A 15,144-nucleotide genomic window follows, 5' to 3' on the forward strand; every position below is an offset into this window, starting at 1 on the left:
GGAGGATTGTAATTAATGGCTATGTGATTGTCTATTTTGTTATTGCGTAATGGAGATCAAGAACAGACGGGTTTTAATCTGGTTGATAAATAATTTCCTGGCTATATTAATCTTAAAAATGATAGGTAACATTTAGAATTCATTTACGTATGCACCTATCAATATCGATTTCAAAGCAGCCGATATTGCTTGGCTTTTATTTACATTTACATTTATACATAGTGCTATACGTAGGCTAACTGATTGTGTAGCTCTGTCTATTCTATGATTCCATTTTTGGAAATAGTAACAAAAAAATATCCATTAAGTAATTATTATACAAAGTATGAAAGGCCATACATAGATGATAATGAATTACAGCAAATTAATGTTTTGTTTTAACAATCTTTTGTTTATTGTATATGTATCATTCATATAGCTATTTATATTTGTCATCATTTTCTAATACAGATCAATCTATCTATCTAAACACTCACTCCTGCATACAGAAATGCTCTATCACGTAAGTGGTGATACTTGTCATTATCGTTGTTGCTTTCTGACTAATGCCTAATATGTAAATCTAGCCTAAATTGGCATGCAACTGCACATAAAACAAATATTCCAATAATGAGTATAAATCTTGATTTCAAGGCGGTAAAATAAATTATAATTAGGAATAAGATAAAACTTTTTTTAATTAATAACCGGCATAAGTACTCCTCTTACTTACGGCTCCGTCGCATATTGATACTTGGCTCATTTATGCACGTATTCAAGACATGTTACGTTAATTATAATAAATAGAAATTTAACCCTCGTCATAAGGTTTCCTAATATGATCATAATTTACTTTGAATAGCTGAATAGTTACGGTGTTTTGCTACAAACAAAAAAGTCTCCTCCAGATGTAGTTATTATTTTCTATTGCTACCGGTTTAAAACTCTAATATGCTAACGTAATTGTTGATCGTAAATTCTTTTATTTTTCTATTCTAGAGTTTTTTACGACTATTCCGCGTTTCCATTGCTAAGGTATTTTATACATGTCAAAAATTTAAATTCATTGCCATCCTACTTCTTTGATTAATATCAGTCAGATGAAATAATCATAGTTATTTACTGTAATTCTATCATGATGTATGTATACGATTAGAAAGTTTTGTATATTACAGGCTTCTTTTCAATGACTGCCCACATTAAATTACATCATTTATTTTATTGATAACCAGCAAAGTCTTATTATTTATATCCGTAGTACAGGAAGAGTCCTAAAGGAGGAAACAGAAGTCATATTACATCTATCAGAAACTGTTTGAACTTTTACTTGTTTTATTGAATTCATGTCTTTGATTATTGCCTCGGAACAGTTGTAGCCTATTTATTATTTTTCTATTTTTTCTTTTGTATCAGTATATTGCTATATTATGAAAGAAAGGGTACCGATATCCTACTTAGATAATATTATACAACCACCTATTAATAATACAGTACAAATGTAAAGCCAAATATAAAGGATAGCTAATGAATCATGCCAATTATTAGATATTTATTCTACGGTAGACTTTCTACTTATTGATAGTTCAAACTTTGCCTCAATACTCTAGATATTTAGTTAATTATGAATTTAAACTCATTTCTTAATAACATAAGACTTGCGATAATTAAAAAGTCATCAAGTTTGATCCTATTAATATTTAGCAATTGATTTATCATATTATGGCTCCATTTTCTGTTGCACACGCAATTTGCTAAGATATCAAAGGAATTACAATCAGAGTCGAGCGTATCATTAACTTGTACCTATCATTTCTTGGAAAGTTATTTATAGCATCGGATAATTGCAAACAGATTGTAAGCCTAAAAAATACTTTATCAGCTTCGTAAAATCATAGTCGATTCTAGTAGGTTAAAGTTATTAATATTTTTACATAGCGTTAAATTAAATTGTAAAAAATTTGACTTCAATAGCATCCATAGAATGAGATCGATTACACTCGTACTCAACGAAGGTAAAGGCGTATCTAATATATAGTCCTTCTTCAGTTTTCAATGATTACTGCATTCTTTTTTTAAATTATACAGAACAGATGATGTAGTAATTAAAACTTTTCTTAATTGTATTGACCTTTAAATATTTAAATACTTAAATATTCCTCGATGATAGTGAAGGAACAAATATTTATCATAAAATTCCAAAAGAAATATTTGCAATAGTACCAATTAGACGGAAGTAACTACGTCATAAAATATAGTGTTAGCTTTTTTAGTCATCTTGATCGGTTTTAATGTTTAAAAATCGTTACCAGTAGCTATAGCATCTATCTAGGAAGAATTTTTACTGTTACGGACATCTTATTCAAAAAATATGTCATCCTGATTGTTCACCTAGCTACGGTTCCTGCGTCATATTACTATACTATATACGAGTACTTTCCTTATATTCATAAGATAGGTAATAAAGAATTGCCTACCTTCATATTAATTAATTTAATTAGAAATAACATAAGCATTATCTTAAAAGTTGTTTCTTGACTGTATTTAGATGATTGCGAAATGTTGCAATTAACGCGAAAATTAGATTTATTAAGATGTTTAAATAAAAAATTCTAACCAATAAGATTGGTGTAATATAAGTCAATACTATTAGAGTAAGGATAGTAATACTTAATACATTACCGGCACTAATATTCTAACTAAATAAGCGTAGATCATAAGAGTACAGTCGACAGGTAAAAGCAATTAATTAATTCATTGTAAGCAAATTCTGAAAAGTAATTTGACATTTTTATATTGTATGCTGTATTTATATTGCATGGAAGGAGAAATATGTGATAAAATGACTATTAGAAAAATTTTAAGGACAAGCAATAAAAGTAATCAGGAAATTATTTTCCATTTTATTATATTACTGTAACTGAATGGATTGCTTTTTCCCAAATGTTTAAACCTTGATCGTACTCTTAAAGGTTTTATTATTAGCGCTTTATATTGCGTTTTTGCATTTCCACTTTGTCTTTATTATAGGCATCATGATGATCATGTCAGTTGACGAGCGCTAAAGAAATTTATTTAGTTAGCTAATTGAGTCTAGATTTTTTATTGACTTTCACGATGTAAAAAGGGTTTAATATCGCAGTAACAGAAATTAAGTAATGTCATAATCATACAAAATATCGTCTCTCTCTAAGTATGATATTTATTAGAGAGAAAAATAATTATTAGGTATATACAAACAAGGCTATGGTGTTGCAATAATAATTAATATGGTGCTTGACGACTATCCTTATTTTATAAAATAAATTTGATTATTGTATTAAACTACCGTATTTACTATAGAGTGATATTTGCGTAACCAGACAGTAAGGAAATAGTAATTACGATGAATTGAATATCATCTGATCACTTCTAAAGTAAATGTTTCAATTACAGGATAGGTAGCACCTAGGTGATCGATAATCGTAAGACATTTCCTCATTGCATTTAGGAATAAAGCCACAGTATAGAGATCGGTCAAGATTATCGAAATGTTACAGTTCCGGAGTGGAAATTTTTTAAGGTCTACTTAGATATATTGTAAAATTACTGAAGCTCTTGCATTTCCAAAACAATTGAATTGTTCCTTTTCAAAGTAGACAGTTACATTCTGTAATAACTTGTAGCTATAGAAAAAAGAGGCTAAATTCACTACCGTATTGAATCACGGATGATCATGGAATAAAAGGATAAAAGATTTTATCAATTCCCATATATAAAAATGTAAAATACGTGAAATACTAGTCTTAAATTTTTGGATAAAATTTATTTTTAACATCTTTTTGATTTCACGAACGTGATCCATCCGGTTCTTTGTCAGATATTACAAGTAGCCCTTATACGCTGTATCATTTTACATAGGATTGAATGATATACTATAGAAATATTTCATATTCTTTAGTAATTACATAATATCAATTCAAAGTAATTGAAAATTTCTAGATATTTTGGATTTAACTTCGTATCCACTCTGTCTGTTCACAAGTGATAATACGAGTTTGTTGTTGTATCTGCAATCAGCTAACTAAGGACAGAATACGACATCAAAAGGTATTAAAAAATATCCGTTGCTTACTACAAGTAACATTTCACTATAGTAAATATATTAAATTTATGTTACATAACTGAGCCCGAGAATTTACTCAATAAACAATGTTAGTTTATAAGATTTAACAATGTGGAATTAAATTAATGTTTCTGTCCTTTCGATACGATAACTGATAAACAAATTATTTTTCGTGTTGTATTATGTCTTAATATTAATTATCGTCTGCTTTTCTTATCGAACAACTGGTAATAGATACATGCAAAATCTACATAAGTGAAGTTGTTACTATTAAGTTTCAAGTCACAAGCTTTTTAGTATAGAAGTATATACTCATATGTGTTGCTAGTGGATTTTTTCATAAAAGTCGGTCTATATATAGTATTTTACTACCGTTTGTTTTCTTGTCTTCAGATATTATAATTTTTGAACAATAAAAATGCGACAATGAATAATAGCGATATTTTTTTATCTCGTTTAGTAGAGGAAATAATGCTGAAAGACTTAGAATTCACAATTTGCTTAACAGTTAAGACAAAAGTTAATGTATTTTGCCAGTAAACGAGCAGTAAGCAGTAGATAATACTTGTATTAGAGCACAATGAATTGCTGACTACAGAATTAGAACGATCTTACCGTGAGAATTCGTCAAATTATGAATTTAAAGTAAAATCTGGATTTTGTGAGCTCGATTACTTAGATTCACTGCTTACGTAGTCAATCGGTTACACTGACGCAATAGCTCTTAATACTGTTCAATGACGCAAATTTGCCCCATGAAAATATACGCATAAATTCTTATTTAACGCATACCGAATATGAAAATGCAGTCTATAAGAATTTGAAACTTTAATAAGGCGAAAAAACTTTTTAAATATTTTATGTAAAGATGAGATATCCCAGGAAAAGGATTTAAACTGTTGATATGGGTATACTTATCAAGGATTATGATACTTTATCAAACTACGAAAATTAATTATTCGATATACGAATAACCATCAGATCCTTTTATCGAGAGTATTACATTTACGAGCCGTAATTAGAAAAATAAGTGAAAATATTCACGATTTGAGATTGAAGGGAGAGAGATTGTAGCCAATGTTTATATATCGCTCACTACCAAGAGTTATTCTGTTATTTACTTTATTATGTATATTATAGTCTCCTTAGTTATTGACTGACCTGCATTGATTGATATCAGTTGGCGTGTTACGTATAAATTTCATCTTTATACAATAAAAAAGAGAATGTTAGTCCTTCTATCAAAATAAATTTAATAATGCATCATAATACATCGTCTATGCCTTCTAAATCTATTCTTGTCTCATTGCTATCTGTTTAGTTATCGTAATGGCTAGTTAGGCATTATTTTTTCCGATGAAGTTGAAATGAATAATATATATTTTAATTAAATACAGGTAAGTTTCGCTTATTTCTTTCTATATATTAGGAAAGTTAGGTAAAGAATATTTAATTTATCTAATTTTCCTTAATGTTAATATCAGTTAACTATTTACCTGTTAAAAAATAAACTCGTTTAGGTAAATTAGATTTATAACATAAAGAAGCGAAAAGAGAGCGATATTTTTAACTAGTTACTGTAGTAGTTATGCATCGTTTAAAAATGGATGGTGAACGTAAATTTTACCCTGAGAGAGCCTTACTAGTATTGAATTGTGCCATAGTAATAATAGTAACAATACGATATACTAGTATGTTATGATTAAGACGTTAAATATATGCGTTCAGTTGGAAAATGGATAAAAATTGCTTTTTTCTATACTCTTAAATCGATGGTATGCAAAATTTGACGATAATAATCGATTTTTTTTACAATATTAAAAGCACAGGTATGATAAAAGACAGTATATATGTCTAAATGCACTCTTTGTATATATTTATGATTTTTTGAATAAGAAAGTAGACTTATACACGGTATGAAGATCGTGTTATCGTAAGAAAATGTAATCGGATTTTCTATGTAATAATCTATTAGGGAGCAGACAAAGAAATTGATTTTATTATTTTTGCCAATACTTTTACAGCTATGATAATTAACAAGACATAATCTAGCTTCTTATTTTTGAACAATAAATATTCTTATTATTAATAAATGTAGATTACTAAATCTCAAGACACAATACATATCAGCTGTCACTTATTCCTTAGTAAACTGAAATGATAGACAATAAATGATAACAGAGTTGAATTGAATGTCTAAATGAAATTTATGTAGATACATCAAAAATATTGATCATCACGGATAGGTAACTACATGTTGAAAATATATTTATTAATTGTATATGACGTCATTGGGATAATAATTTAAAGTGGATTATAGAAAGTGGCGGTATCTTGTACCCCTTTAAAATGTGATGAATTATGCTAATTACCTGCTATAAGCCTATAACTTACAATATATAATTAATTACATCATAAAATATTTAAAAGAGATGTCGAAAACATTAGTCTATAATACTTAGGCAATATTACTGTTGAAAATTATTTTCTCCAAGGTAATTTATTAATTCATTTATATCCTATTGTGTAAAAAGTAATTAATATGGTTACAAGATACACAATAAATAAATAAGTTGGTATCAAAGGTGTTTACCGCTCTGCTATATCATCTGATATGATAGATTTACTGAGATAGCAAATGTACTAGCACTCACGTAATTAACTGTAAACATTTTAAAAGCAGAGGTTTACAACAGTACCCTATGTTATGATGACATTAGTTAGACATCAGAACATTACTGTGATAAGTGTACTGGAAAAGTAATTCTAATCGATTGATCTGTCTTCAATAATAAGATTGTTGGCAAGTTCTGCTAAAATATATTTACTCATTATCGTTACTAATTGCAAAGATTTTATTGTTAATATTCAGCTAGGATATTTTTACTTTAATCATCTGCGGTAAATAGTTAAAAATTCATATAGAAAAGACAAGCTCGTACCTCACGAAGTAACAAAACTGCAACGATAAAGGCATCTTATGATGGTATCGAGTACTAATTAAGAGGATAGCGGATTAATAGGGCTACGAATAAGATGTTATAAGAATCTACTACCGAATGAAATAGAGAATAGAAGAAAGCTGCATGAACTTTGCTGACCTCTTGCTAAATTAACAATATATGTAAACGTTACTAACATCAATGAGACAGGAAAATAGTAGAAAGTGTATAACTATAATTGCTTCCGAGTAATTTACTTGATGACAATTAAAATCTATTGTAATTTAATATAGCCTGGGAAGATTTTAAATACAATGCTTCTTTGTCAATTGTATTGATCAACCCGAAACATGGCCAAACTTCATTTTTTTGGGTGAAAACGTCAAATCAGCCAGTTTGTTAATTTAATGCTTTTCATTATTAACAATATCAAAAACGAAAAAATTTTAATATTTTATGCAATTGATTTACTTTACTTCGCTACTGTTAAGCAACTGAAACAACACTAAGCAAAGCAATATGTCTTTATTGTACCTAGCATAATTAGTTAATTTCCTAGCACATGGATTCGTATTAAGTAGCTTGTAGGTAGAACATTTATGATAACTTGATTGCATAATTTATGATGTAATATTCTACTATTTTAGTATTACATACGCATAAGATATTTTTCAATGACGACTTCAATTAATTACGGTTGATTTAGTTTATCAATATCTGAAGTATCTATGAATCCGGAAATTATATTTTCTAATATTTTGGCCACTACTATGACGATACAAATAACAGGACGGATGCTATTATTTTGGAATAACTTTATTTTTGTCTTTTACCTGTCTACTGAATGGCATAATACAGTATCAACTCATCGATGCTGGTATTTAATCCTGCGGAGTGTATGTCACTGTCAAATAACCAATTTAATATTATTATCAATTATAGGCGGTTACAATTTACCGGTACTTTGTAGATGACAAAGAGTAGGATGTTTTTAGTGCTATGAAGCACTTAATTTCATTAATCTAAGATAGTTATTAACATCTTCAAGTTTATGGGATGTAATGCACCGTGCTACAATTCTTGTATTGGAGCCTCTGAACAATAATATAGACTTGCAGTTTAAAAAAATATTTTTGTTGATCTGTAGCTATGACACAACAACTGCATTAGATTTATCAATATAAAATTAACGTAACCCGTGATTTATCTATAGACACGCAAATCACAATTGTCAGTAATGTTCTACTATCCTATAGGAATTAAGTATTTTTCTGAATAAAATAATTAAAATTTATAAAGGAGTAAGAGAAGTTTTATCCTGATATAAATGGGCTTGTATCAATACGAGTTGTATACTAGGATATTTTTCATTTCGTTAAATATTCTTGATGGACAAGTGATCTATAATACCTACTGTTCAAGCGATATACTGGTAACATTTATAATACTGTGGAAGGATTGAATATGTGTGTCATGAATTATGCTACTGACAGAGGAAAGAGTAAGTATACATGGAAGCGACTTTCCTAGTTGACCTTGGCTGATTATCATATGTAACAATCAAAAATTTTAATTATTTAATCTCATCTTTTACTCGCATTAACTGTTTATCATAAACTTCCGTGCTAGAGCTAATATTTTGACATTTTATGAACATTTATAATTAATAAATTTTACAAAAACATACAATCTTCAAAAGCAATTTGTTATCATAATATAATTTTTAAACATAATATTGAATTTTATTGATTGTGGTTGATGTGCCGTATCGATTATCCGATACCTTGCATCCTTCCTTTTTTCACGAAAACACAGGAAAGCAAATACGTGACGCCGATGTAAATTTAAGTGATTTTTTTGTTTGTAAATATTGTAAGGATAATACTTCTTCCTAGCGGAGATAGTTACTTCTTAGACTATTTAGATCATACATCAATGTGAACTTGACTCGTATGTATTATATGGTGTCGGAAAATTCGTTTCCGTTTCGGGTTTTGATTTTTATAATGATGATCGAATAGCTGTTTGGATTTAATAATAGGCAAATTTAATGTATTTAGAAAAGAAACAGTCAAGTACGATATATTAAGTAGTTTATTCCTCAATGTGCGCAGTAGGATATCCTAACTAATAGAACGGTAGGGATTAACATGTATGGCTATAACTTTAAAATAATTTATTCATTGTTAATGTATATGATAGCATAAATGATCAAAATTCAGCACTTACAATTAAATATCAATAGAGATAATAATTAATATAAAACTGTTGAAAATAATTAATTATGTCAACTCATGAATATGACGCCTTCAATTCTCATTTTATTTTTAAGTATGCCCATCAAATATATTATACAAACGTTAAGGATAGTAAACAATTATCGCATGATCATAATCCGAATAACATTTTAGGTTACATTATTGACGCAATAAATCAGTTATGTCAATTAGAAGGCGTTGTGCATAAATTCACTTTCATTAATAATATATATAATTTAGCTAAGCATTAATCATTTAAGTGACGTAAAAATATCTTAATTTACGGTATCATGAGAACTTAAATAGTTTACTTTACTTGAAGGCATGGGTTACTTGTAGAAGCTAGTTGTATAATAAATATTTATTGCAATATCAAGTAATGCTAGGTAGGGAAAGTATGTAGTAGTAAGTAGGGCTAATTTCATTGTACATGTGGTCATGTCAGACTATGTGTAATATGTCCTATTAAAATTCGATTTAAAGTATAAAAGTATTAGGTCAAAGTCTAATCAATTTATAATATTTATTTAATATCGGCTTACAGAAAGGTTGCAATAAAGTGCTATTTTGATAGTTTACATTAAAATCCGGAGATATTTTATTTTTACATCTTAATACTGTACTTTTATGGTAATTATCATAACATTATTCCTTAGATCGATATATGAAACATTTTACCTAATGTAATCGAGCAAAAGGATGTAAAATTCTTAATATATTGATGGGATAGAATCAAGTAAATAGTGATGCTTTGGTGTAGTTAGTATAGGTAAAATAACAAGGACTACATAATTGGTTTTCCTAATAGAATCCAGGATAATAAAATTTTAAAAAGAATCGATTAGAAAGTGTCCCTTGATGATATCCACGGATGAGATGGGATATTATTGTGTTAACTGTATGAGGCGAAGATTTGCTACATGGAATACTTGGTATTTTCATTCTACTTGAAGCAGATTGCGATCTTATTTTTTAATTTTACGTAAAGTACGACAGAAAATTTCTAGGACCTTTATCTATTAATTAATTACTATTTTAACACGTGTAATGAGTAAATGGAATCAAATTCCTGTAATTAATGATTAAAAACTATGCAACTAATCTTTGGATTAAAATTTTAATATTACTTATTAACGGTACGTAACCATTGAATTACTTAATGATAAGGGAAGACACTTAATCAAAGTTTAAACACCTATATCTCCCGTTGGCTTAACGACAACTTTGAGATAGATTGTATCGTTTAAAATGTAGTGACGAGCTTTTAACTGTTTATGCGAGGCCAACATAGATGAACCAAAGTAGGTAAAAGTATCATTTTTTGGCTTCATAAAAGCAGCTTGCTTGCGTTTCTTATCAGGAATTAATGAAAAAGTGATGTTCTTACGATCATCAAAATTGATGTTTTGATCTATTAATTCGATGGTAACTTTACAGTGAAATGGCCATGCCAGGATATCATCATATTCACTACGCATTAATTGTAAATAAACGGAGAGGTATTTGTTTTTACCAATGCCATTACCATTAGGAAAGATGACCAAGCTTAATTTATAACCATATTTACCTACTGTGAAGGGATCACTATAAATTACAGAATGTTCTCGACACTTGCGAGCTAAATTGAATTGCTTGGAATACTCGGTAATATAATAGGTAAAGCTGTGCTCGTTTCGCTGCAGCACGTCCTGCAGTAGATTCTCTTGCTGATGAATGATCTCATCTTGTTTTTGTATTATCCTTTCCTGGTTTGCTATTTGATCACGAAAAATAATCATATGTTGCAAATGATCTTTTTCCAAATGCTTCTCCATGTCGTGAACTTTTCCCTAAATTGACATAAAAACGATACTATGGTAAACCCTACAGTATTAATTAATTATTATGTCATTTATTTAAGAGGCTCGGAAGGCTATGTAACTATGGAAAAAAATTACTTTTGATTTTATTCATGGTATGACTCGTAATTAATTTATGATTATCACATTATTTTATATGGTACCATTAATCGCAATATTTTAACTAAGTACTTTATAATTTCACCCAAAACCAAGAATGCCACATATAGGAGGTATATTAATAACGACAATATACACAAGCAATAATTATCATACTATTACTTGCAACGCATGTACTTTCGATGTAGCTTTTTAATATTGAATTTTGCGTGAATTACTAATACTTGTGATAATTCGCCGTTAATGACTTTGCACTACGGCGTAATCATAGATTTAAATAAGTATTCTCTATCTATATAAATCAATTTTAGCTATTACTATAAATATTATGACAATCATTGATATCATTTTGGGTCTTAAAACCAATCGTATTCATTTATTGGTATGCTATTGTAGAAGAAAAGTAATGCTTGATAAGCACAGACTAATGTGAAGAAAAATTCTTAAAAAATTGCGTTTCTAATATAACTAGCAATAAATACAAAAGACCCATCAACTATTTTGCTTTGCTACGAGTATAAATAATTGATATACTGCACATCTGCTACATTGTAATTTATAAAGTATTGTAGTATGTTATCCGGGAGCTAATGGAGTTGTATCACGAATAAGAGTATATCCTTATATGTATTAGCTGGATTTATGGAAATCTTGCTACATTGACGACTATGATGCATTACAATTACAATTGTTATACGACATGTTTTAAATGGATATTGTTATCAATAATCATATAAATACCGCGACTATTAAGTTGAATTATTTATTAAATGATTAATGTATGGAAGTGTCGTACATTATTCAGACGATAGATATCAATTATCGAAATTTTCGATTTCGTTTGTTTTGTAAGCATTGAGTCGTAATATTTTTATATTGCTGTAAGTTAACGACGCTGAAAAATTATATTTAAACAGTGTGTATACTGACACATTTTATTTTCTTATTAAGCATATTGAAATAATATGTCCTGTCAGCCATCTTTGTAATACAGTAATGCATTCTTGTTCTTACGCCTTGATATTATACGTAACAATAAGTTACGATATTAAATTGCACTGGGTTCATAATTAAAACTGACGTGTGCCAATTTATTCATTTATATACAAATGATAAGCGAAAATAAATTAATTACGATATCCTATTTACCTTATAGGTACAACCTTCATCTGCAAATGGACAAAAAATGGGTTTAAACTTGCAGTCCTTACGAATGTGCCTATCGAACTAAGAAATATTGATCCGTGGATAAAGGTATAAACAGAGTTCATCATTATCTACAATATAACTTAAAAAAAATTATTTGAGTTAGCTATCGTATTAATAATAGACCGCTTCATACATATTTATAGCATAAAAATATGGAAAAAACTACTGGACAGTCATGGAGTAGTTCTACTTGCATGAGATTAATCATATTATTTTAGATACTACTACCGGACTATATACAAATATTATGAAAAGTAATCTCAGATACCGATATTGTCGATATCTGGGCTATCATTCTGTTACAAATATGTATACCTGTATGTCTCACCATATTTTGATGTCATAGTTAATTTGCTAATCATATGATCAAGAACAACAAAAGCCTGTATATATGACTTATCCTTGCGGACTTACATCTATTCGAGCTATTTTCCCGCATTCATCGCTGTTTGGGCAAGACACCAAGTACATTTGGCAAGCGTTCCAATGAGACTAAATAATTTTATTGTAGAATAACTTGGTTAATGCTATACGTACAAAAATAGCTGTTTAAATTATATGCTCATCGGAATGAAATATATTTAATTAGAACTTGTAGTTAAAATTATTGGAATCGTTTTATGTGACATTGTAGCTTAAGATTGGAATGCTAATAATAGGAGAAGCTATACATTATTTATTATCATTGCAAGGAGAATATGCTGCTACGTACACGCACTTTCTATACTTTATACAGCATTTTGTTCATTATGGTATAGTAGGAGAAAATGTTATTGATTGTGCGATCACCTTTAATTGATCATAATGGGTAGAGCATTTACAAAATTCGCAGAGAATTTCACGTTTACTGCAATTGGTAGAAATATGTTTTTCGATGTTTTGACGCTCTATCATTTCTTTGCAACCTTTAGGACAATCGATGATTTCAAATTGGCATTTCTTCAAGTGTTTCTATAAGTTCGATTGGAAACAAATGAAATTTAATTTTAAATTTTCACTCAGTAAAATTGCTAAAAGTATTAAAAGTGCCCGTAGATGGCAATAATTAACCAATGCTTTTCAGTCTGTTAGAATATTTCAAAGTCCCTCATACTTCCAGATCGTTTAATAAGCCAGTCCAATTGCAACCTTCTAAATGACGCTGGCAGCATACTTCAAAAGTTAAAATTTTTTGATGAATTGCTTCATCTTCTTCGACCTAGATGCATTAATTGTAAATAGACTATGGCGTAAGAAGTTATATAGCATTACAGAGATAGCCGTATTTATTTATTATAGTAATATGCTAGCATACAATACAGATTATATTTAGAAGTGTTTTACTATGTTCTTAAATATTGCTATAATATCTTCAGTTCTCGAATATTCCTATTTGTAAATAGCTTAGCTTGGGGAGATTTATCCAGGTTTTACTTACATTTTCTATGCTAATATTAACTCCATCTATTGGACATTTGGGGTTAGACCTTTGAAAAGCGAATAATAGTAATAATAAAAACTGGTAAATGTAGTAGAACATTAAAAAAAACAGCATATCATGGAAAAGGTGGTATAGATTTTATTTGCAGTAATGTAAAGAAGAATATTTCAAAAGAATATCACTAAAATTTCACTACAATTGTTAGAGGATTAACTCTTAGGTTCTTATCGGTTAAAATCTACGTTGTATCGTTTGGAAATTCATATATAAAATCTATTCTAGTTCAGTGTAATAATTGAAATTGACGTATGTCACCAATCTTTATGAGATATTCAATTTAAACCAATAGTTAAAATGGTCAATTTTCAAATTTTAGGGGGGGGGGTTACTCCGTATTGGCTATAATAATTACTACTATTGTAGATAGCATGATACAACATACAAAATACTGAATGATAATTCTACTAGTTTCTCTTACTTTGATCGAAGCACTTCTTTTAAGCAGCCTGAGCATGTACGATGGCCACAAGTTTTAAACTGGAGAGGATAACACAAAACATTACCGCATACAATACAGCGATATTTTTCGTCTACGTCGCATAGGAATTCCACATTATAACCATTGTTGTTATAAGCCATTTAATATCGCTACAATCACTGAATACTGCTATCCTAGTTTATTGCTTACTGTTATATTAAGGATTGACTCTTAAAATATTGGTAAAACAGTCTTTATTGCAGTACTATGAAAAAGCCGAAATTAGGTATGGCTACTTTTATGCGTTAAGGAAGATTATGGCCTATTGTTTCTTTTTTTCTGAAGTAAATTAAAATGCACATTATCCAGTGTTGGACCGTTGTTTGCATGTATAGAGCCACAGCTTACTATGATGTTTAAAGGAGCTCATGATATGAATTCTTAGAGATAAATAATTGTAAATGGTGAACAATAGCTGTTATGATCTATATCATTTTTCGATCTTTACAGTATAATTTACTATGCGGTAGTTTTATTACGCTTAAAATGTTATTACAATCATTATTATCGGTTTCCACTTCGGTTCATAATTAATTAATGTCTTTTGAGATTATAACAAAGGAGATATTTATTACGCATAATAAAATAAGCATAGTCCACGAATTAAGTTTTTAACTAACTCTTTATTACAGTAATTGGTTACATCAAGTTTTTTAGCTTCTCACTTTAAGTATGATTATATTTTGCTCTTTCACACAAATGATATAATCATGAACGGCTCTTACAGAGTGTGACTAT

General features: G+C 29.0%; 1 protein-coding gene across 1 annotated transcript; it reads right to left on the minus strand.

The window, feature by feature from the left end:
- Positions 1–10,468: 10,468 nt before the first annotated feature.
- Positions 10,469–14,507, minus strand: TRIADDRAFT_27129 (uncharacterized protein; the record flags this gene model as incomplete). Its single annotated transcript, XM_002113598.1, has 7 exons — positions 10,469–11,110; positions 12,389–12,466; positions 12,863–12,940; positions 13,238–13,399; positions 13,542–13,646; positions 13,866–13,914; positions 14,347–14,507. 7 exons carry the CDS (start codon positions 14,505–14,507, stop codon positions 10,469–10,471), a joined length of 1,275 nt encoding a protein of 424 aa, XP_002113634.1.
- Positions 14,508–15,144: the final 637 nt, after the last annotated feature.

This window comes from Trichoplax adhaerens, genomic scaffold (genome assembly GCF_000150275.1).
Source record: "Trichoplax adhaerens TRIADscaffold_6 genomic scaffold, whole genome shotgun sequence".
NCBI lineage: Eukaryota > Metazoa > Placozoa > Uniplacotomia > Trichoplacea > Trichoplacidae > Trichoplax > Trichoplax adhaerens.